At 50.1% G+C, this 24337-nt stretch overlaps 1 protein-coding gene across 2 annotated transcripts in view; it reads right to left on the reverse strand.

The window, feature by feature from the left end:
• Positions 1-24337, reverse strand: part of NTRK3 (neurotrophic receptor tyrosine kinase 3) — a 364188-nt gene that overhangs the window by 279340 nt on the left and 60511 nt on the right. For both annotated transcript variants that reach the window (XM_029065746.2, XM_029065747.2), the window contains exons 2-3: positions 13964-14038; positions 12283-12354 (exon numbers count right to left, since the gene is read on the reverse strand). In XM_029065746.2, coding sequence (XP_028921579.1) covers positions 12283-12354; positions 13964-14038 — 147 coding nt within the window. The remainder of the gene's footprint in view (positions 1-12282; positions 12355-13963; positions 14039-24337) is intronic.

Here is a 24337-nt window from a genome sequence, read left to right on the forward strand (position 1 = left end):
AATAAAGGGGGCCAAAAACTAACAATGACTCTAAAATAGCTGAGCGCCTGAATTCATTTTCTAAATCTGTCTTTAACAAGAAAAATGAAGGAAAGAAATGTGGACAAAGGGGAAGTTATGAAGCTTCAGGGGAAAAAAAATAAAAAACTATTGACAAGAATCAAGGCGGGAATGCTTTGGAAACTCTGAACACATCCTAAATCAGCAAGTCCAGAAGGCACGTGCCTCAGGGCCCAGAGGCAGAGAGCCAGGATATTTACTGAATCCCAAAAGGGTTTCGAGAAGGACTGGCATGTCGGGGAAATGCAAGATGACAGGAGAAAGAAGGAAATGAGGTGCCAGGCTCTCGGAGACTTAGCGGAGGGATCGTGGGAATTCCTGGGGCATCTGGCCATCGGGACAGATGAGTGAAGAGGAGGGCCAGGTATTCAGGAGGCTGGGAAGTTGCCGGAGAGGGGCAGAGCTGACATTCCTCAAAGGCGGTCCTCGTGGGGATAGCTTGGTGACAATCTTTTCTGTTTCCAAGAGCACTGCACAACAGATGGCCTGGGAGAATTCTGGGGGTGGGAGCAGCTCAGCAAAGGACTGGATTGGAGTTTCACTACACTTCACAGGCAAAAACGGCTCCCTCCCGGTTTGGAGGCGAGTGTGGCAGGAAGGCTGGGAACGAACTGAAGGTGGCACTAAGTACTGGGGTGGGTAAGCACTTACTGTGTAACTGAGGTCTGTGCTAGGCGTCAGGAGAGAATACACAGATGGGAATTAGACATAGTCTCTGTCCCGTAAGGGGCTCACATTCTAAGAAACAGGGTCTTGAATCTCAGTGCCTTAACCTGGAAATGCCAAACCGTTCTGGTTAGAGCAAGGAGAGTTAAGACATGGGCTTCTGAGACCCCAGAATGATAGCTGGGGGGCCGGGCGAGAGTCCCAGAAATCTCCCCAGGTCCAGAACAACTTCCCCAGAGACCCTTTCCCGCCTCTTGGCTAGGAAACCCATTGGTGAGCAGGGCAGGCGTACAAGCATTTGACTAAAGTGCAGAACCAAGAGAGGTAATCCCCCGTTCTGTAAAAAACGATATGGCATGGAAGCGGTATAGTCTGGTGGAAAGAGCCTGGACCTGGGTGTCAGAAGACCTGGGTTCTAATCCCAGCTTCACCACTTGACTGTTGTGTGAACTTGAGCAAGTCATTTAACTTCTCAGTGACTCAGTTCCTGCCTCTGCAAAATGGAGATTCAATTCCCATCCGCCCTCTTATTTAGACTGGGATGTGATTATATCTATCCCAGGGTTTAGAACAGAACTTGGCACATAGTAACTGTTTAACAAATACCATAATTATTATTATTATGAAGCTGAGCATCTGAAAAGTGAGTTGAATGCCAGGAAATCTTTTGGAGGGAGTGTTTGGTACATCTTGAATTTGAAGACTTGTACCCTCACTCTATAAGGGCACTCGGGGGCAGTGGAGGAAATGCCCCTCCCAAGCTTCCTGAGGTGGACTTTCCACCTCACTCATCAAAGATCACTGACAAGACCCGAAAAAGCAGCATGGCCTAATGGAAAGAGCAAGAGCCTGGGAGTTAGAGGACCTGGGTTCTAAACCCAACTCTTCCAGTTGTCTGTTACATGACCTAGTCTTATTCTGTCGAGTCACTTCTGACCCATAGCGACTCCATAGATACATTTCTCCCAGAACACCTCACCTCCCTCTGCAATTCTCCTGGTGGCTTAGGTAAATCATTTAACTTCTCTGGGCCTCATTTTCCTCACCTGTGAGTGATAGTATTTGTTATGAGCTTATTATGTGCCAAGCAGTCTTCTAAACACTGGGGTAGATACAAGGTAATCAGGTTGTCCCATGTGGGGCTCACAGTCTTAATCCCCATTTTACAGATGAGGTAACTGAGGCACAGAGAAGTTAAGTCACTTGCCCAAAGTTACACAACCGACGAGAGGCGGAGGTGGGATTAGAACCCATGACCTCTGACTCCCAAGCCCGTGCGTGTTCCACTAAGCCACTGTAAAATGGCGATGTAATGGGGATTCACCTACTTAGACTGGAGGCCCCAGGTGGGACAGGAACTTTGTCCGACTTGATTAACTTGTATTTCCCCAATGCTTAGAGCAATGCTTGACATATAGTAAGTGTTTAACAATGATAATAATAATTCTCAACATCAGGGCTGAAAAGGCTGAAACAGCTGGCTTTCTGACCTCTCTGCCCTTTGAAGCCAGACCCTCATCCCTTCTAAAACTCCTGCTTCATCTTTACCCTCCCACTCAAAATGAAAAGTTGTCCCAATTGTAGTGCTTTCGATTTTCCAAAGCATTCATTCATTCAGTTGTATTTATTGAGCACTTACTGTGTGCAGAGGACTGTACTAAGCACTTGGAAGGTACAAAGCATGATTATATTCCAGGTGACACTCCCACAAATACAGCAAGGTCACGTTCCTGGAAAAGGGGGTGGTGTCGTGATTGACCATAGTTTTACATGTTATAGATGAGCAGACATTTCAGAACTGCTGAAAAGAGAATATGAAATTCCTCTTCGTGCTGTACATCCTAACGTTGAACATCACTACCCTATTAATCTTTTTTCAACTAATTCAAAGCATTGTTCTACTTCCTGGGGTAGTGGTTTTTCAACTTTGGGGAAAAAGAATCAAGAAGTAACATGGTCTACTGGGAAGAGAATGGACCTGGGAATTGTAGGACCTGGGTTCCAATCTCAGCTTCACCACTTCCCTGCTGTGTGACCTTAGGAGGGTCACTTCAGTTTTCTGTTCCTCAGTTTCCTCATCTATAAAATGGGGATTAAACACCAGTTCACTTTCCCCTTAAACTGTGAGCTCCTTGTGGTGCAGGGACTATGTCCAACCTGATTGTACTGTATAATGATAATGATGATGATGGTGATAAGGGTATTTGTTGAGTGCTTACTATGTGTCAAGCTCTGTTCTAAATGCTGGGGAAGATACAAGTTAATCATGTTGGACTTAGTCCCTGCCCTATATAGGGCTCACAGCCTAAGTAGGAGGGAGGATAGATATTGAATCCCCATTTTACAGATGAGGAAACTGAGGCAGATAGAATAAAAATAATAATTGTGGTATTTGTTAATCAATCAATCCAATGTCTTTATTGAGCATTTACTATATGCAGAGCACTGTACTAAGTGCTTGGGAGAGTACAAACAACAGAATTAGCAGATACATTCTCTGCCCAAAACGAGCTTAAGTACTTACAATGTGCCAAGCACTGGACTAAGTACTTGGGTCACTACAAGATAATCAAGGTCCCACATGGGGCTCACAGTCCAAGTAGAAGGGAGTACAGGTATGAATCCCCATTTTACAGATAAGAGAACTGAGGCACAGAGAAATTAAGTGACTTACCCAAGGTCACAAAGCAGACAAGTGACAGAATGGGGATTAGAACCCAGGTCCTTTGTCTCCTGGGTCCATGGTCTTTGCAATAAGCCACGCTGCTTCTCATTGTATCTACAATGACACTTAACACGGTGTTTGGCACAGAGAAAGTGCTTAACAAATGCCACAATTACTATTATTATCATCAATATTATCCATGAAGAAATTGTCCATTTTAGGTGAAAGACCAGCCATCTTCTTGTCTTCCTAAAGTACCATGTAGCAGGCCGGCTCCATCTGAACATCGCTGTGTAGCTTCAGACTCCTCTCTCTGTCAAAATCCTCGATCATTTTACCATATTCATTCCCTTTCTTGAAAATGGATGCGAACCCCCTTAATCCCCATATTTTAGCTGGTGGAGAGACAGAGCATAACTCCTCCTCCGTCTGTTCCAGCTGCCTGCAACAATGAATTTGATTGCCAAAGCTCATCCAGGACTGTTGGACCATGATTCTTCTGACCAAGATGCAAGATGTGAAATCTGCATCATCCTTTTCTGAATTAAGTTGAATCCTGGCTCAAAAACTTCTTGCTCAGAGGCATCTTCGATCGGCCAATGGTATTTACAATCAACAGTATTTATTGAACAATTTCTGCATGCCGAGCACTGTACTAAGTGCTTGGGAGAGTACACTACAAAGGAACTGTGAAGCATATGCCCTGCCCACAGCGAGCTTGACGTGTAGAGATGCCTTGAAAATCTGACCCTCACTGTGGGCAGACCTTCATCCAAGATCCATTCGTTGTTGATGGCTCGATCTCAGCCCAGTGGTGGGGTATTTATTGATCTGTACAGCTTGACTGGAATGACAGGGAGGTTGGGCTTTTTTTGTGAGGGAGAGGGACATGGCAGAGATGGGAATATTTTCCCTGAGGTAGGTGGAACTAGGGATGAGGTAACAAACACTAGTGATAGCTGAATCTGGGGTAGGTCTGAACTCATCTCGGTTGGTCATCAAAACAGTCCCCTGAGGTAAGAGACACATATTATCAGGTCCATTTTATAGACCACCAGCCCCATAGTCATTCTGCTAGGGCTCAATCTCGTGTGTCTCACCACTGACCTCTTGCCCGTATCCTGCCTCTGGCCTGCAAATTCCTCCCCCTTCATATCCAACAGACTCCTCCTTCAAAGCCTTAGTAAAACATCTCCAAGAGGCCTTCTCCAACTAAGTCCTCATTTCCTCTTCTCCCACATCCTTCTGCATCACCCCTGCAGTTGGATTTGAACCTTCTATTCACCCTTACCTCAGCCTCACAGCACTTATGTACGAATCCGTAATTTATTGATTTATATCGTCTTCCCTTCTAGACTCGGAGCTCCTTGTGAGCAGGAAATGTGTCTACCAATTCTGTTTCATTGTATTCTCCAAAACGCTTAGTACAGTGCTCTGTTCCTTCATTCATTCAATCATATTTATTGAGCGCTTACTGTGCGTGGAGCACTGTACTAAGTGCTTGGAAAGTGCAATTCGGCAAAAAATAGAGACAACCCCTACCCAACAACGGGTTCACAGTCTAGAATTCTCAATAAATATCATTGGTTATTAATAATAATAATAATGATGGCATTTGTTAAGCACTTATTATGTGCCAAGCACTGTTCTAAGCACTTGGGGCATACCACGTGGGGCTCACAGTCTTAATCCCCGTTTTACAGATGAGGAACTGAGGTACAGAGAAGTGAAGTGACTTGCCCAAGGTCACACAGCAGATAAAGCAGATAAGTGGCAGTGTCAGGATTAGGACCGATGATCTTCTGACTCCAAGGCCCATGCTCTGTCCACTATGCTATTCTTCTTCTCATTAGGGCAAGTGTGTGAAGCAGCATGGCTCAGTGGAAAGAGCCGGGGCTGGGGAGTCAGAGGTTATGGGTTCGAATCCCTGCTCTGCCACTTAATAATAATTACAATGTTGGTATTTGTTAAGCGCTTACTATGTGCAGAGCACTGTTCTAAGCATGGGGGTAGATACAGGGTCATCAGGTTGTCCCACGTGAGGCTCACAGTTAATCCCCATTTTACAGATGAGGTAACTGAGGCACAGAGAAGTGAAGTGACTTGCCCACAGTCAAACAGCTGACAAGTGGCGGAGCCGGGATTCGAACCCATGACCTCTGACTCCCAAGCCCGGGCTCTTTCCACTGAGCCACTTGGCAGCTGTGTGACTGTGGGCAAGTCACTTCACTTCTCTGTGCCTCAGTTACCTCATCTGTAAACTGGGGATTAACTGTGAGCCTCACGTGGGACAACCTGTTGACCCTGTATCTACCCCCGTGCTTAGAACAGTGCTCTGCACATAGTAGGCACTTAACAAATACCAACATTATTATTAGGTACAGACCACTCACACTGGGGTCCAGGGAGTGACCTTTTTTATGGGTATTCATTAAGTGCTTACTACATGCCAGGTAAGCCCCGGAGTAGACAAGAAAATCAGGTTGGACCCAGGCCCTCTCTCACATGGGGCTCACAGTCTAAAACAGAAGGAGGAGGATTCAATCCCCATTTTACAGATGAGGAAACTGAGGCACAGAGATTTAAGTGACTTGCCCAAGATCACATAGTCATCAAGCAGCAGGTTTAGAACCCTCCTCTGATTCCTGGGCCCATGCTCTTTCCATTAGGTCATGCTGATTCCCTCTTGGGCACTTTCCCACTCCCATTATTCTACCAGTTTGCCTGCCTGCCTGACTCAACACCTTTCCTTGGCATGGAGGCCAACGTTGCTCTTTCAGCTTCCAGGGGAGTAAACTGAGACCAAAGAGATTCAGGAAGGAAACTCAAGAAGAGATGAAGTGTCCCAGGAAGCCCTAGGAGGGCAGCAGAGAAGTTCTGATTCCCAGAGCTTTTCCCGGCAGATCCCACTGCCTTTCCCTTGTTCTATCTACAGGCAGCCAGTTGCCAGCAGAAGGATTCAAACAATCTGGGGAGAGGAAGGAAAGAGGCCCAGACAACAAGAAGACTCAAACACCTAAACATTTGAAAATGAACTCATGATCTCACCTCCCATTTCCCCATCTGAATGGTGACGGGGACGGGGATGAGGGGGAGGGGGAGGATGAGTGAGGGGGAATTTTACATCCATTGTCCTAAAATGCCAAACCAGGTCCCTGCCATTAGAGCCAGAGTAAGTGATGGTGGCTGCCCCTGTCCATTCCATAGGGTTGCTCAGCTGGAGACAGAGGGCTCACAAGCACATCCCAAAGACAGAAGTAGAAGAGGAGTCAAGAGAGGGGCAGAAAAACCTGGCCAGCTTGCCAGGAGACAATGTCTTCGAGCTGCCGGGAAACTCACCCCTTGAGCCTGAGCAAAGCTGATAGGATTTTCTAATGGTCTGAGTTAATAAATGAAAGGCTGGGACCGGGGCTGGGTCATGAATCAGTACTTGGCTGGGTCCCATCCGACTTCTTCCACTCTTGTCTGTGAGATGGCTGATGTGGATGTCGGGGGGGCGGGGGGGAGGTTTGGTTAGCCCTGGGTCCTGGCTGCACAGCCTGAACCTGGAGATGGAGGTGGGTCACCCCCAGAGGCCCAGGACAGGTGGAAGAACCACTCCGGCTCACCCTCAAGCTTGGTGAGGACAAGTTCACATCCTGCTGTGAGATGGCAAAGAGTGGAGCTGCCATATCGGCTCTTTCTAGGAAGACTTTCCTGCTCCAAGGGGCATGGTGGGAGTTCGCCAGGCTGCCCTTCCACCCACAAAGCTGTGGGAGTATAGCGTTAATGGCATTGCCCACATGTGAAAAGCCCATGGGGGCCATCGATCCCAATGCCCCCAGGGGCTAGCTGGCTCCCTGACCCAGCACTGAAAACCGAGAACCTCCATTTCCACAAGGAGGAAGATGAGGAAGAGGAGGAGAAGGAAAAGGTGGAGGAGGAGGAAGAGGAGGAGAAGAAGACGAAGGGCCAGGAGGGACTGTCCTCATAGAGATGGGTAGTCAGCCTCAGGTCAGACTCGAGTCCCTTACGAGGCAGCCTCTCTTCCTTCCCCATTGTGTTCTATCCTCCTGCCCTGCTCTCCTCATGCCCAAATGTCTTGTCCATTCCAGCCGGACTTCTGAATAGCTAACAGCATGGTCCTCACCCACAGAGCTGCTGTTCTGGGGCAGTCCCACCTCTCCCAGCTTCCTTCTTCCAGAGGTAGCAACCACCCCTAACCCACTAGCCGGGACCAGGCATCTCCTGGGCTCCAGCACAAGCCTGGTGGGGTCTTTGCCCTGTAAAAATCAAGCATCTGCAAAAGGGAATACCTCCGCTCTCCTCCCACCTTGCTCCCCGGTGGGTGGATGATGACAGGGCCTCAGCCCTCAAAAATCCAGATCCCATCATCTGCTTCTTCCACCGTCCCCGAAACCCCTCTGGCACACCAGGGAGCTCACCTCCAGGGACACCATTTCTGACCACTGGCACTCCAGATGGCTGGAGGGAGCCACTCACTGTGATTCAGAAGGGCCCAGAGCTCCAGTGACATTTCCAGGAAATTTCCTTGATCCTCCATTCTTGCCACAGGCTGTGTAAAGACATGTCAGCCTCCCCTGGCAGGAGCCCCAATCCTCGTTCAAACTCGGGGTCCCCCAGAGCAGGGCAGAGGCCCTGGTCCACCTAGGAAGGTCTCACAGGTAAAGACAAACGAGGAGGAAGTGAGGTCCATGGGATAGCTTGGGGCTGACCAGACGGGCTGTGGACCCTAATAAAGTTCTCCTCTTGTGGGGAGGGAAACCTCAAAACAAAAGCCTTTTGGGAACTGTGAGTCCAGGAAGGGCTTGGAGGAGGCCCATGAGGGGCCTCACAGTGCTTATTTCCTAGGCTCCAAGTCTTAAACCAACACCGAAAGCAGAATTTTTTATGTTACTTGTTAAGTGCTTCCTATGTGCCAGGCACTGTACTAAGTGCTGGGGCAGACACAAGATAATCAGGTTGGACACAGTCCATGTCCCACATGGGGCTCAGTCTTAATCCCCATTTTACAGATGAGGTAACTGAGGCATAGAGAAGTGAAGTGACTTGTTCAAGGTCACGCAGCAGACAAGTGCACCTGCCCCGCTCCCCCTTCTTCACCAAGGAATGTCCCAGTTGTAATGTGGCTAATGATATACATTCATATACCATCCCCGGGACCTGTATTGCATAGAACCATGGAGTCAGGAGCACTGAGTCCATCTAGACTGTAAGCTTGTTGTGGGCAAGGAATATGTTTATTTTTTGTTGTATGATACTCTCCCAAGGACTTAGTACCGTGCTCTACGTGCAGTAAACGCTCAATAAATACAACTGAATGAATGAATGGAGGTGCCTAGGGCACCCCGAGAGTCTCACTGCTCAGTGTTGTGGTGAGGACAAAGAGGGGTGAAAAGAGAACCATCTTTAGACTCAATATCATCCAGAAGCTACTAACTCTTTCCTCAGTTAACAAGCACTTTTTTAACGGGATTTGGTACGCACTTACTGTGTGCCAGACACTGTACTAAGCACTGGGGTAGTGGAAAGAGCACTGGGCTTAGGAGTCAGAGGTCATGGGTTCTAATCTCAGCTCCTCCACCTGTCAGCTGTGTGACTTTGGGCAAGTCACTTAACTTCTCGGTGCCTCAGTTACCTCATCTGTAAAATGGGGATTAACTGTGAGCCTCACGTGGGACAATCTGATTACCATGTATCTACCCCAGTGCTTAGAACAGTGCTCGGCACATAGTAAGTGCTTAACAAATGCCAACATTATTATTATTATTACAAAGTTGGACGTAGTCCATGTCCCTCATGGGGCTCACAGCCCTAATCCCCATTTTGCAGATGAGCTCACTGAGGCACAGAGAAGTAAAGTGACTTGCCCGAGGTCAATCAATCAATCACATTTATTGAGCACTTACTGAGTGCAGGGCATTGAACTGAGCACTTGGGAGGTCACACAGCAGACAAGTGCACATGCTCTTTTCATTCATTCATTCATTCAATAGTATTTATTGAGCGCTTACTATGTGCAGAGCACTGTACTAAGCGCTTGGGATGAACAAGTCGGCAACAGATAGAGACAGTCCCTGCCGTTTGACGGGCTTACAGTCTAATCGGGGGAGACGGACAGACAAGAACAATGGCACTAAACAGCGTCAAGGGGAAGAACATCTCATAAAAACAATGGCAACTAAATAGAATCAAGGCGATGTACAATTCATTAACAAAATAAATAGGGTAACGAAAATATATACAGTTGAGCGGACGAGTACAGTGCTGTGGGGATGGGAAGGGAGAGGTGGAGGAGCAGAAGGAAAAGGGGAAAATGAGGCTTTAGCTGCGGAGACGTAAAGGGGGGATGGCAGAGGGAGTAGAGGGGGAAGAGGAGCTCAGTCTGGGAACGCCTCTTGGAGGAGGTGATTTTTAAGTAAGGTTTTGAAGAGGGAAAGAGAATCAGTTTGGCGGAGGTGAGGAGGGAGGGCGTTCCAGGACCGCGGGAGGACGTGACCCAGGGGTCGACGGCGGGATAGGCGAGACCGAGGGACGGCGAGGAGGTGGGCGGCAGAGGAGCGGAGCGTGCGGGGTGGGCGGTAGAAAGAGAGAAGGGAGGAGAGGTAGGAAGGGGCAAGGTGATGGAGAGCCTTGAAGCCTAGAGTGAGGAGTTTTTGTTTGGAGCGGAGGTCGATAGGCAACCACTGGAGTTGTTTAAGAAGGGGAGTGACATGCCCAGATCGTTTCTGCAGGAAGATGAGCCGGGCAGCGGAGTGAAGAATAGACCGGAGCGGGGCGAGAGAGGAGGAAGGGAGGTCAGAGAGAAGGCTGACACAGTAGTCTAGCCGGGATATAACGAGAGCCCGTAATAGTAAGGTAGCCGTTTGGGTGGAGAGGAAAGGGCGGATCTTGGCGATATTGTAGAGGTGAAACCGGCAGGTCTCGGTAACGGATAGGATGTGTGGGGTGAACGAGAGGGACGAGTCAAGGATGACACCGAGATTGCGGGCCTGCGGGACGGGAAGGATGGTCGTGCCATCCACGGTGACGGAGAAGTCTGGGAGCGGACCGGGCTTGGGAGGGAAGATGAGGAGCTCAGTCTTGCTCATGTTGAGTTTTAGGTGGCGGGCCGACATCCAGGTGGAGACGTCCCGGAGGCAGGAGGAGATGCGAGCCTGAAGGGAGGGGGAGAGGACAGGGGCGGAGATGTAGATCTGCGTGTCATCTGCGTAGAGATGGTAGTCAAAGCCGTGAGAGCGGATGAGTTCACCGAGGGAGTGAGTGTAAATGGAGAACAGAAGAGGGCCAAGAACTGACCCTTGAGGAACTCCAACAGTTAAAGGATGGGAGGGGGAGGAGGCTCCAGCGTAGGAGACCGAGAATGATCGGCCAGAGAGGTAAGAGGAGAACCAGGAGAGGACAGAGTCCGTGAAGCCAAGGTGAGATAAGGTATGGAGGAGGAGGGGATGGTCGACAGTGTCAAAGGCAGCAGAGAGGTCAAGGAGGATCAGAATGGAGTAGGAGCCATTGGATTTGGCAAGAAGGAGGTCATGGGTGACCTTAGAGAGAGCAGTCTCGGTAGAGTGGAGGCTCTGCTTCCCCTTCTTCACCATTAAACCCCATTGAAATCAAACAGTCTTAATACCCATTTTACAGATGAGGTAACTGAGTCACAGAAAAGTTTAGTGACTTATCCAAGGTCACACAGCAGACAAGTGCAATTGACCTGCTCCCCTTTCTTCACCAGCAAATCCCATTGAAATCAAAGGAAGTTCAGCTTCTAGGTATGCAATTCCCATCCCATTGCTCCAAATCGGCTTCCCATATCCTGTTCCCCCGAAATGATCCTAATCCCAAACCTTAAGCCAGTTCCTGGTTTGTGTATCTCAGTAGCTTGCTACCAAAATCATCAGTATCATCATCGCCATCAACAACATTGACCAGAAATTCCTCTGTGTTCCGAGCACTACACCGGAGCACCTAGTGAGCATCAACCATCACCATCATCCTCCCACCCTCAATTGAGCAACCCCTACGTGCAGAGCACTGTAATACGTGTCTGCTGGGTGCAGAGCCCGGAGCTGAACTCCTACTGGGAAGAGAACACTAAAGAAAATACTTTCTGGGTGCAGAACACTGTACAGAGGGCTCTCCCGTGGGAGATTGCCATCCAGACCCCCGATTAAGCCACCGGCCGGAGGGGTTACTGATCCATGCCTGCTGCCTTCTGGGAGCCAGTCACCTCAGCGGCTGATGACTGGATAATTAGGCAGGCCAGCTGGCCACCGCAGGCCCCGAGTGACAGCGAGCGTCTTCAAGCGTTAGTTAAGCGCTAACGAGGCACAACCGGACAGTCTGTCCTGCAGTGCACCTCCCCTCTGAGTGTGGGAGGGAGAGATGTTTCCCAGGAGAGGCTGGGCTCCTAACGAGGGAGGCCGCTAGTTGCCATGAGCCGGACCCCACTGCTCCACGGCGGGAGAGTCAGAGTAAGCATCTGCTGGCTCTTCAGGAGGCAGAGCCAGCCCCCAGATCCCGACAGCACCCTTTTTCCTCTCCTCTCTCGGTGGAGAGCTCAGCCCCCCAGATGCTGGGGCAGAGGCTGCGACTGTCAGAAGCTGGGATGGAAGTCGCAGTGGTCAGATCTGGTTCCACATCATGCCCGGGAGCTGAGTGTGAGGGGGAGTCCCCGGGGGTGGGTGTTGATTATCCACCAGAATCAGAATGATTCCTGGATCCTCCTAGAGCCTTGTCCCTTCCTACTGACCTCTCCCAAGCCTGCTTGTTCTGGGCCAGTCTCCCCCACCTGCCAGGTTGGGCCCGCTCTGGGGTCTCAGGCCGAGCCCAAACCAGGGGGCCGAAGGACCATCACCCTAAGGGTCCCGGCCCCAGAGGGCAGAAACAGTACTCACATGGAGCGCAAGTGAGGGTTCTTGGAGAACGCACGGGGCTGGATGTTCCGGAGTCCTGAGTTCTTGATGGTCCTAGAAAAGGATGGGCAGAGACGGGGGATCAGAGAGCACCTGGAGAGGCTGAACCAGGTGAGGGTCACAGCGCTAGGCCGGTCCAGGGGTCAGGAGTGAGAGTGGAGGGATTAGGCTGGCCGAGTGAGAAGCAGAGAGCAGGAGAGGAGAGAAACCAGAGAAATGGAGCAGCCTAGTGGCAAGAGCAAGGGCCTGGAAATCAAAGGAATGTCACCTTCGGTAAATCACTTATCCAGTCTCTGCCTCAGCTTCCTCAGCTGAAAATGGGAATTCAATACCGGTTTTCCCCAAAACTCAGAATGTAAGCCCCATCTGGGACAGGGACTGTGTCCAACCAGATTACCTCATATCTCCCCAAGCACTTAACAAATAAAGATGGTAAGGTTATTGTGAGCAGAAAGGGAACTTGTCTACCAACTCTGCTGTATTGTACTCTCCTGAGTGTTTAATACAGTTCTCTGCAAACAATCAGCACTGAATAAATACCATTGAATGATTGATTCCCAACTATTATTATTAATAATAATTAATGTGGTTTTCGTTTAAGCACTTCCAATGTGTCGGGCAACATGCTAACCACTGGGGTAGATACAAGCTAACCAAGTTGGACACAGTCCATATCTCACATGGGGCTCACAATCTTAATCCCCATTTTACAGATGAGGTAATCGACGCACAGAGAAGTGAAATGACCTGCCCAGAGTCGCACAGCAGACAAGTGGCAGAACCAGAATTGGAACCCAGGTCCTACTGACTCCCAGACCCATGCTCTATCCTCTAGGCCATGCTGCTTCTCTGAAAGTATAATTAACAAGGATTCCACAAGGAGTGATGGATATCCCTGCCTCTCGCCCCTCTCCCCTTCCCCAGGGTGATCTCTGCAGGGAGTGGGCCCTCCAGACATGCCCGCTGGACAGGAGCAACTCCAAAAATGGCCCGACTCACTCCCTTGCCTCTCTGTTGCTCCCTTTAGCCCATGCCTGGCCAAGAGATGGTCCATACCCGGGTTCAAGGTGATTCCGCTCTGTTGATCCAGCAGGTTCCCACTCCCTTCACAGCCCCTCACACCCACCCACTCATTTCCCTCCCCACTCCTAAAAGTGAGGATCGTGAACAGGGAAGCAGAGGGGTTCAGGCCAGTAGGGTGAGTGCTGACTCTGGAAGACTGAATTCTTTTTTTAATGACATCTGAGTGCTTAGTCTGTGCCAGCCACTGTGCTAAGTGTGGGGATAGATACAAACTAATCAAGTTGGACACAATCCATGCCCCACATGGGGCTCACGGTCTTAATCCGCACTGGACAGATGAGGTAACTGAGGCACAGAGAAGTTATGTGACTTGCCCAAGGTCACACAGCAGGCAAGTGGCAGAACCGAGAGTCCTCTGACTCCCAGGCCCAAAATTCTTCCAGATCGCAAGTAGTTTTAATAGTAATGGTATTTAATATGGGTGCGGAGCACTGTGCTAAGTGCTGGGGAGCATTCAGAGGAGGGAAATGCTGGAAATCTCCCACCATTCAAGAAGGGGAATGTGGTGAAGGTTCAGAAACCCCAAAGGTTGAGCCTCCCAGCTCCAGAGTAGCCCCCAGCCCCTCCCCAGAGGACTCACAGCTTCTGAAGTCCTGTGTAAAGCTCCATGTCGACAGCGTTGAGCGTGTGGAGGCTCCTCCAGTTCTCTATGTGTCTGCAGAGAGAAGGAAAGGGTGCTCAGTTTGGATCTCCTCAGACCCTGTGGTAATATGGGGTGGGCAGGGGACAGTCCCCCATTCAGGACCAAGTCCATCCCCCTGCCCCCACCCTCTCTCTCTCTCTGCCATCCTCAACAACCCCTCTGACTCCAGCTTCCCAGACAAACTTTCTCACTCTCCCTGAGGTTCCCAAGTCCCTGATTTCTGTTTCTTCCATCCCCACACAAGGATCACATTCAAAGTCACTCTCTGTGCTGAAGGTTGATCCCTCCTGACCCGCTACCCTTCTCCAGAGGGCAACAGAACATTCTCCTGCTCCTCCAGGGTCCCTTTCCCCCAGTTCTGTTACCCAATTACCGCCCTCCCACCCATTTCCCTGTGACCCAGACAACCCTCTCAGAGGGGCAGCGGGTGCTGGCCAGAGTCCCCAAGCATCACCACCACCGCCATCTTGGTCACATCCAAAGAGAGCACTGGCTAGGCCCTTCCCTTCAGAAAGCATGTCATGGGCAGAACAAATAGACCAGAACCTGTGCTCTGGAGCTTCCGATCACAGGGTGAAAAGAATGGAGAGACTCTCGGGCTTCCCCAGTGCCTGAGAGGAACTTCAGGTCAGCTCTGCTCCCCTTCAACTAAGGAGAGGGGGTGGACTGGCCAAAGCAAGCCCCAGCTTGCTGCTCTTTGACAGCTAGTCACGGGATTCCCCATACGCTACTTTCAGCCAAATGAAATAGTTAGGAGAGCCGCAAGAGAATGGCCGTAAAATATGTGTCTCATTATCATTTCATTTGCATAATCCTACCTCGACAATTTGTGTGTTGAAATGTTATTCCTGCTCCCCTGAAGGTTGACATTTCTTGACTTTTCTGCTTCCGAAGTTTCCTCACCCCCCCTCTATCTCCTTTCCTCCCTCCTTCCTCTTTTCCCTTCCTCCCTCCCTCTCTCCCTCCCTCCCTCCCTCCAGTAAACTGGTGACCCAGATCCACTCCATCAAAAGAGGAAGGGAAGACCACCTACACTCCCGACCCCTGTAGGGAGGGGATGGGGAAGTCTGCCGGAAACAATTACTCCTCCCCCACTAGGGTCCCCCATGGTCACCTTCTTTTCCCTCCCTCCAGGTCTCCTATGCACTTGATTCCATACCATACTCCATACTCTGAACACTTTAGTACTCACCCCGACCCCCCATAGGATTTACGCACATATATTTTAACTCTGTTACTTCCCCTCCCTCTATTTATTTTAGGATCTGTCTGCTTTTTTATGGCATTTGTTAAGCACGTACTATGTGTCAGGCACCGTACTAAGTACTGGGGTAGACACAGACCAATTCATTCATTCAATAGTATTTATTGAGCGCTTACTGCGCTTGGAATGAACAAGTCAGCAACAGATAGAGACAGTCCCTGCCATTTGACGGGCTTACAGTCTAATCGGGGGAGACAGACAGACAAGAACAATGGCAATAAATAGAGTCAAGGCGAAAAATATCTCGTTAAAACAATGGCAACTAAATAGAATCAAGGCGATGTACATTTCATTAACAAAATTAACAAAATAAATAGGGTAATGAAAATATATACAGTTGAGCAGATGAGTACAGTGCTGAGGGGTTGGCAAGGGAGAGGGGGAGGAGCAGAGGGAAATGGGGAGAAAAGAGGGTTAAGCTGCAGAGAGGTGAAGGGGGGGTGGTAGAGGGAGTAGAGGGAGAAGAGGAGCTCAGTCTGGGAAGGCCTCTTGGAGGAGGTGAGTTTTAAGTAGGGTTTTGAAGAGGGGAAGAGAATTAGTTTGGCGGAGGTCAGGAGGGAGGGCGTTCCAGGACCGCGGGAGGACGTGGCCCAGGGGTCGACGGCGGGATAGGCGAGACCGAGGGACGGCGAGGAGGTGGGCGGCAGAGGAGCGGAGCGTGTGGGGTGGGCAGTAGAAAGAGAGAAGGGAGGAGAGATAGGATGGGGCAAGGTGATGTAGAACCTTGAAGCCTAGAGTGAGGAGTTTTTGTTTAGAGCAGAGGTTGATAGGAAACCACTGAAGGTGTTTAAGAAGGGGAGTGCCCAGATCGTTTCTGCAGGAAGATGAGCCGGGCAGCGGAGTGAAGAATAGACTGGAGCGGGGCGAGAGAGGAGGAAGAGAGATCAGAGAGAAGGCTGACACAGTAGTCTAGCCGGGATATAACAAGAGCCCGTAGCAGTAAGGTAGTCGTTTGGGTGGAGAGGAAAGGGCGGATCTTGGCGATATTGTAAAGGTGAAACCCCGTAGCAGTAAGGTAGCCATTTGGGTGGAGAGGAAAGGGCGGATCTTGGCGATATTGTAAAGGTGAAACCAGCAGGTCTTGGTAATGGATAGGATGTGTGGGGTGAACGAGAGAGACGAGTCAAGGATGACACCGAGATTGCGGGCCTGAGAGACGGGAAGGATGGTCGTGCCATCCACGGTGATAGGGAAGTCTGGGAGAGGACCGGGTTTGGGAGGGAAGATGAGGAGCTCAGTCTTGCTCATGCCAATCAGGTCATTGGCTCAGGCCAATCAGGTTGGACAGACTTAATGACCCACATGGGCCTCACAGTCTTAGAACCCATTTACAGATGAGGTAACTGAGGCACAGAGAAGTCACAATGGACACAGGCTCAAGAAGTCACAGGCTCAAGGTCATACAATGGACAAGTGGCCAAGATGGGATTAGAACTCAGGTCCTTCTGACTACCAGGCCTGTGTTCTATCCACTAGGTCACACTGCTTCTGGTCTGCTAGATTGCAAGCTCTTTGAGTGTCTGCTTATTCTTTTGTACTCTCTCAAGTGCTTTGCACAGTGCTCCGCACACAGAGAGCATTCAAGAAATATTATTGATTGATTGATTGCCAAGCCAAACCAAGAGAAGTTGGGTTGTCAAACCCCATCCTTGCCCCAAATCCTGAATGGGCACCAGCTTTCCACAGGCACCTGACTTGTCTGGGAGTTTGAAGCCCAAATTCTCCAACTACTGTTCTATTGGCAGGTCCTCTACAGTGACATATCTCTCGCTTCAGAATTACACCCCAATCAGGAAGAGCCTTCTAAGATCACTGCAGGTAAAATACATAAATCAATGAATAATGTGCACTCCATTTACAAAATATAGGACAGGGATTGTGTCGACTTACTGTATTGTACTCTCCCAAATGTTTAGTAGAGTGCTGTGCATCTAGTAAGCCCTCAGTAAATCTCTGGGTGGGGTCTAGGGAGGAGCCCATTAGGTCCTGCGATCTCAAGTGAACGTGAAGCCTATCTGTCCATCGGGAAAGGGCAGACTGACTCCCCGGACCCCTGTCTCCTGCTGCCCAGCAGAAATAGGAAACTGGGTGAAGTCAGGACCAGGAGCCCATGCCAGCTAGACAGATGGGCATGTCCCTGGGATTCTACAAGTCTGGCAGCTCCTCTGCCCACTTTTGAGAACAGAAGAGTCTGGAGCTTGGGCCTTGGCCTTTCCCTGGGAGTACTAGGGAACCTCCTCTCTGGGAGAGCAGCCCCCTTCCGTCTCCACATGTCCCGATCTGCCAACCAGCCCAGAATTGTCACCCCAGAATGGTCACCTTGACCCCTCCTACCTCACCTCACTAGTCTCCTACTACAACCCAGCCTGCACACTTTGCTCCTCTAAGGCTAACCTCCTCACTGTACCTCCATCTTGTCTGCGTCACAGCCAGTCTCTTGTCCACATCCCGCCTCTGGCCTGGAATGCCCACCCTCTTCATATCCAACAGACAATTAATGCCCCCACCTGCTTCAAAGCCTATATTGAAGGCACATCTCCTCCAAGAGGCCTTCCCTGACTAAACCCTCCTTTCCTCTTCTCCCACTCCCTTCTGTCACCCTGACTTGCTCCCTTTCTTTATCCCCCTTCAAGTCCCACAGCACTTATGAACATATCTGTCATTTATTTATTTATACTAATGTCTGTCTCTCCCTCTAGAATGTAAGCTTGTTGTGGGCAGGGAATGTGTCTCTTTATTGTTTCATTGTACTCTCCCAAGTGCTTAGTACAGTATTCTGCACTCAGTAAGTGTTCAATAAGTACAATTGACTGATAGGTTGGCCTATGAGGCCTGCTCCCAGCCACAAGTGTGGCCAACTGGGCTCTGGAGAGTGGGAGAAAAAGCCTGATGCACCCCATTGTTCTTCCGCATTCTCTAGCCCGGTGCTGGTGTGAGAGCAACTCTCCCCTGCTCTGGTGAGTGCAGGAATAGTGTTGTCAGAGGACTACCAGGCCAGAGCGATGAGCACTGGCAGTGCCATGGGGTATTTGGGCCTGGGAGACAACTAGTTCAGGAATCTTGCAAATACCTCTAAGAAAACAGACAAATTCTGAGGGTCTGATTTTTCCAGGTGACCCCCAAAGGCTGGCACTTAGAAATAATTACTAATAATTGTGGGATTTTTAGGGTATTTGTTAAACGCTTACTGTATGCCAGATACTGTACTAAGCGCTTGGGTAGATACAAGCTAATCAGGTTGAACACGGCCCGTGTCCCACATGGGGCTCACAGTATGATTTCCCATTTTATAGATGAGGTGACTGAGTCAGAGAGAAGTGAAGGAATAATAATAACTGTGGTATTTGTTAAGTGCGAGGCACTGTACTAAGCACCGGGGTGGTTCCAAGCAAATCGGGTTAGACACAGTGCCTGGGGCTCACAGTCTCAATTCCCATTTTACAGATGAAGTAACTGTGGCACAGAGAAGTGAAGAGACTTGCCCAAGGTCCCACAACAGACAAGTCGTGGAGCAGAGGATGACCTTCTGACTTCTAGGCCTGGGCTCTATCTACTACACCATGCTGCTTCTCTGTAATAATTATGGTATTTGTTAAGCAGTTACTATGTGCCAGGCACCATACTAAGCACTGGAGTGGATACAAGCAAATCGGGTTGGACACAGTCTCTGTCCCACGGCCTCAAGGTCACAAAGCAGGTAAGTGGTGGAGCTGGGGTTAGAACCCAAGTCCTTCACACTCCCAAGCCTGAGCTCTATTCACTGGGTCTTCCTACACTGCATTGTCCTAAGCGCTGGGGGAGACACAAGTTAATTGGGACAGATACAGTCCCTGTCTCACAGGAGGCTCACAGTCAAAGGAGAACAGGCTCGGAGCTTGGGGCAGACCAAAGAGAACAGCCAGTCAACCTAGGATGTCCACACTCAGCTTGGCCCAGCAGCACAGACAGCCTTGGCCACGAGCTCAGGATAGTCCAGGTTGAGTGAGGGTCCCTGCACCTTTGGGACAGACTTGGGTGCTGGGCCTGGAGCAGCCCAACTGTGGTGGGAAGACCCAACAAGAAGCCCCCACTTTCAACCCCACTACTCCCACTTTTGCAGCTTTGTCTTTGCAGCACCTCCTGCCCCTCCCCAACTCAAGCTGCCAGTTGTCCCCCACCCCCACAGAACACCCCAAACGGCGCCAGGATAAACCCACCGGGGAGGGGTTCCGTCGGACTGGTCCCGCAGCCCAGCGCTGGCCCCGGCAACTGCTTGCTCACTTCCTCCCGCCTCACCTGCTGACACGCAGAGCCCAACAGAGCGGCCAGACCGGGCCCCGGGACAGGCCATGCTGTGCCCCATGGCAGGCCAGGCTCCAGTTTTGCTAAGGGACTCTGGTTCCAGCAATCCCCGAAGCAGCCAACGCACTGGCAGAAGAATGTGCACCGGCCCACTTGACTCCAGCATCTCGGAGGGCAGTGAGGAAATTGATTTGTTATCCAGGCGTATTATGTCTAGCGATCCAGACAGAAGCATTAGCTTTCAATTATCTGAGATGTTTAGCATTATAAACAAAACGTCTGAGCAGCGGCTCTGCGGCGCACAGGCACCGGGGGGCGACGAGGCAGAGGGGACGGAGACGCTGGCGGGAGACTGAGGCCGGCTGTCTCCCCTCCGCTGTCCGGGGCCGAGGGGGCTGCCGCCTGTCCTGCCTGGGCCCCCACCGTCCCCTGGGGGAGGTCATATTGGCGTCTCCTAAGCAGTCTGACCCAGAAAGCCGAAGGGCCTGTCCGGGACCCCCCGGGTGGGCAGCTGGGGACCACCACCGGCTGGAGGGAGGCTTCAGGATCCGAGTCAACTTCTTGGCTTAACAGAGAGAGCCGTGGCCAGCGGGGCAGGGTTACCCAGAGAGACAGATGCCTCTACCTCACCCTGGGCCCCATTGAAGAACACGAGATTCTTTGCTCCTAAAATAGCACAACTTCCAGCTACTGGAACCACTCCACAAAGTCTCCACAAGAGGCCACACGGGTTCCTGCAGCCACCAGCAGTCCTGGGATCGACAGAGACCCCCAAAAGAGAGTCCCAGGCTGAGACACCCATAGCAGAGGTGGCCATTCATAGTCGGGCATCAGGCAAATGTAGACTGCTAAGTTACTGGGAAGCTTCTAGCCATGGTTAACGATAATAACAGTTGTGGGATCTGTTAAGCGCTTACATGTGCCAGGCACTGTACTAAACACTGGAGAGGATACGATCCAGTAAAATTAGTACAATCTAGTACAATACAATTAGAGAAGCAGCATGGCTTAATGGAAAGCCATTAAGCATGTCTGAGGTTGTGGGTTCTAATCTTGCTCTGTCACTTGTCAGCATGACTTTGGGCAAACCACTTAACTTCTTTGTGCCTCAGTTACATCATCTGTAAAATGGGGATTAAGACTGTGAGCCCCGTGTGAGACAACCTGATTACCTAGTATCTACCCCAGCGCTTAGAACAGTGCTTCGCACATAGTAAGTGCTTAACAAATATCATCACTGTTATTATTATTATTATTAAATACCTTATAACTATTATTCCTACTACTACAATGCTACTATTACCACGACTAAAGATAATGCACCTAGCAGAGAACAGAGCAGATAACAATTGGTTCTCCTTCCCACCATTTCTTTGGGGCAAAAGGACGGGGCAAACCAAGGAGAAGCTGTGCTAACTTCTTGCCTCTTGTCAGCTTTCCAGAAGGGCAGAGATCCCAACCTGGGCCTACGACAGGACCTGGGGGATTCTGGGAGAGAAAGCGCCTGGCAGCACGAGAGCCGGGGACCATCCTCCAAGCAGTGGTTCTCAGAAGCCAGAGCAGAAGGTGACACGGCAGGATGCAGCTGTGGGAGAGCTGTCTTCTGGAGGGAAACAGAAAGCAGCCAGGACACCCTTTACTGTATTAGAAAGCACTTATCACCTATTTAATAACTACCGGCATGGAGAACTTAATTCACTCAATATGGGAGTTATAAAATGGAATTGGTAACTGAGCATTAAGCCAAAGTGCGTCACATAAAGACTTATAGGGCAATAGTTCCTCCCCACCCCCAGCTCCCGCCCTCCCCTGGAGTCTCCTTAGGAAGCCCCCACCTCAAAGCCAGGGAAATTGGCAGTGCTGGAGTAGACTTCGAAGTCTCAAGAAGGCAGTGGAGCTGGCCGCATGGGAATACTTATCACTGGAAGCTTAGCCTGTCCCTGGGATTTGTCAAGGTAATAAGAGTTTTAAAAACAATACAGCAGAATCGACCGCATGGGCCTCTCTCCGCTGAGCTCCCCAGGTCCTGCATCAGGACGGCAAAGAGAGAGGGACGGAGGGTGGGGTCATGGGAAGGGGACATGAGACGGGTTGAGAGGGTCTTGTGTAGGAAGGGAGCTGTTCGTGGAAGCTGCAGTGAGAGAGACTATCCAAGATCCAGGCCCCTTATAGTCCTGTGGCCTGGGAGGCCACTGTCAGCAGCACCAAGGGGTACAGACCCTTCCAGAGCACAGCAAGGGATATAGGGATGGATCGGGCAGGGAGAGGATCATGGCGGCCGAATCTCCCTCAGCCCATTCAGAGCCACCACATGTAGCTCCTTCGTCCACTCCTCGTCCCCTTCAGCTATCAAAAGCGGTGTCCTCCAGCCTCGACCCCGATCATCATCATCATCCTCCTCCTTCTTCCTCTCTCCCTCTCCCTTCCTTTTCCCCCTCTTCCCAACCCCATTCCCCCTCTCCTCCTCTTCCAGGGCCTCCTCCTTCCCCTCAGAATCTCCTGACCAACACCTTTTAAGGCTCTCAATTAGCTTTCTCCTTCCTACTTATCTACTCTCTGCTCCCACTAAGGCCCAGCTCACACTCTTTATTCCTCTCAAGCAAAACTACTCTCCATGTCTCATGTGCAGCAGCCCACAGCTCTCCCCACCTTCAAAGACCTTCTCGATTCATATTTCCTGAAGGACTTAATTACTCACAACCCCCTATACATTGTACTCTCCTGAGCAGTTAGTTCACTGCTCCTCACACAGTAAGAGCTCAATAGATACCATTGATGATGATGATACATATTGTTCTACTCAATTTCTTCCTCCTATCTGTAGTTTACTTTGGTGTCTGTCTCCCCCACTTGATTGTAAGCTATTCAAGGGCAGGAACCATGATGACTAATTCTATTATCCGCTCCTAAGCCTTGAGTAGAGTACTCTGCACACAGCAGGTGCTTAATAAATGCTACTGATTGTTCGACTGATAGATGGTCTAGGGCCAACTGAGAAAGCCAAGTTCTGAGGATGTAAACTCAGCACTTTTCAACCACACTGAAACAATTCACCTTTAAAGCTGGGGCTTCAGACTCCCTGAGCAATGGTCTTCTGAAGCTTCTCTTAAGGAACTGGAATCAGTTTAGGCCCAGTCTGTTCTCCCCTAGAAGGCTCAGTATTAGAGACCCCTGGATTGCCATGGAAACACAGAACTGTGCCCAAGAGTAGCAATGTGAATTTCAAAGTCAGCCAGCCTGGATCGAATTATACTCTCCCAAGTGCCTAGCACAGCACTCCGCAATCCTAAGTGGATAAGTGGAGAGTGGAGAAGAGAGCAGTGTGATCTAGTGGATAGACCGTGGGCCTGGGAGTCAAAAGGACCTGGGTTCTAGTCCCGGCTCTGTCACTTCTCTGCTGTGTGAGCTGGGGCAAGTCACTTCACTTTTCTGGACCACAGTTACCTCGTCTGTAAAATGGGGATTAAGTCCATGTGGAACATGGACTGTGTCCAGTGTGATTAGCCGGTATCTACTCCAGCACTTCGTAAAGGTGCCTGCATCTAGTAAGTGCTTAACAAATACCATAAGAAGCAGTAAGTGTGGAATAAATACCATTCATCGACGATTGGCTTGCCCATGGAAACACAGACTTGTCCCCGGCAACAACAATGGGAATTATTCCTTTGAGAACCCCAAGGAGATGACTATTACACCATTTACATCTGCATAGGGTATATGTTATTCTTATGCTTTTCAGTTCAATGAATAAATTAGCTCTCTTCATCTAGAAAGAGCTGGAGAAAGGTTCCTCTGTACAAGCCTGCCTCTCATGCTGTCTCTCTAAGGAGAGGAAACCTAATTTGCATGCTGCACATTTAAAGGAATCTAAAGCAAAGGATTTGCATCCTAATGGGGCCAGGTGGCCCTATCTTGCTGCAGAGACACAGTTCCTTCCAAGCATCCTGGGATCACTATTGGAGGTGCAATAGTGGCCCGGACCATTGATCTGATGACTCGAGGTGGCCACGCTTCGACTCATTCATTCTTTGGAGTTCCTCCCCAACTCCCCCTTTCTTCTGCTGGCTCTTACTACCTAAACTCAGCAAAAGCAGCCTGGAGAAGCAGCATGGCCTAGTGGAAAAAAACACAGCCCTGGGAATCGGGGGACCTGGGTTCTAAACCTGGTTCTGCCTCTTGCCTGCTCTGTAACCTCGTTTGAGTCACGTAACTTCTCTGTGCTCCCATTTCCTCATCTGTAAAATGAGGGTCCCGTATCTGGACTGAACTATTTTTAGAAAAATGATCCAGGCAGCAGAGTGAAGTAGGGACTGGAGAGGAGAGAGGGAGGTGGCAAAGAGGCAGCACCAATCAAGCCAGGATTAACCAATCCTATTTATTGAGCATTTACTGAGTGCAGGGCACTGTACTAAATGCTTGGAAGAGTACAACACAACACTATTACAGGCACATACGATAAGTGCTCGGATCAGGATAGTGACAGTTTGGATGGAGAGGAAAGGGTGGATTTGATTTGAGCGACAGGATTTGGTGACATGTTGAATATGCTGGCTGAACGAGAGAGACGAGTTGACGATGATGCCCAGGTTACGAGCTTCTGAGATGGGGGAGTTGGTGGTGTTGCCTACAGTGATGGGAAATGCAGAAGGAGGACACAGGGAGGATAGGTGGGAAGATGAGGAGTTCTTTGGACATGTTAAGTTTGAGGTGTCGGCAGGACATCCAAGTAGAGATGTCCCCAGGGCAGAAGGAAATGCAAGATTGCA

Source organism: Ornithorhynchus anatinus, chromosome 5 (assembly GCF_004115215.2).
Source record: "Ornithorhynchus anatinus isolate Pmale09 chromosome 5, mOrnAna1.pri.v4, whole genome shotgun sequence".
Taxonomy (NCBI): domain Eukaryota; kingdom Metazoa; phylum Chordata; class Mammalia; order Monotremata; family Ornithorhynchidae; genus Ornithorhynchus; species Ornithorhynchus anatinus.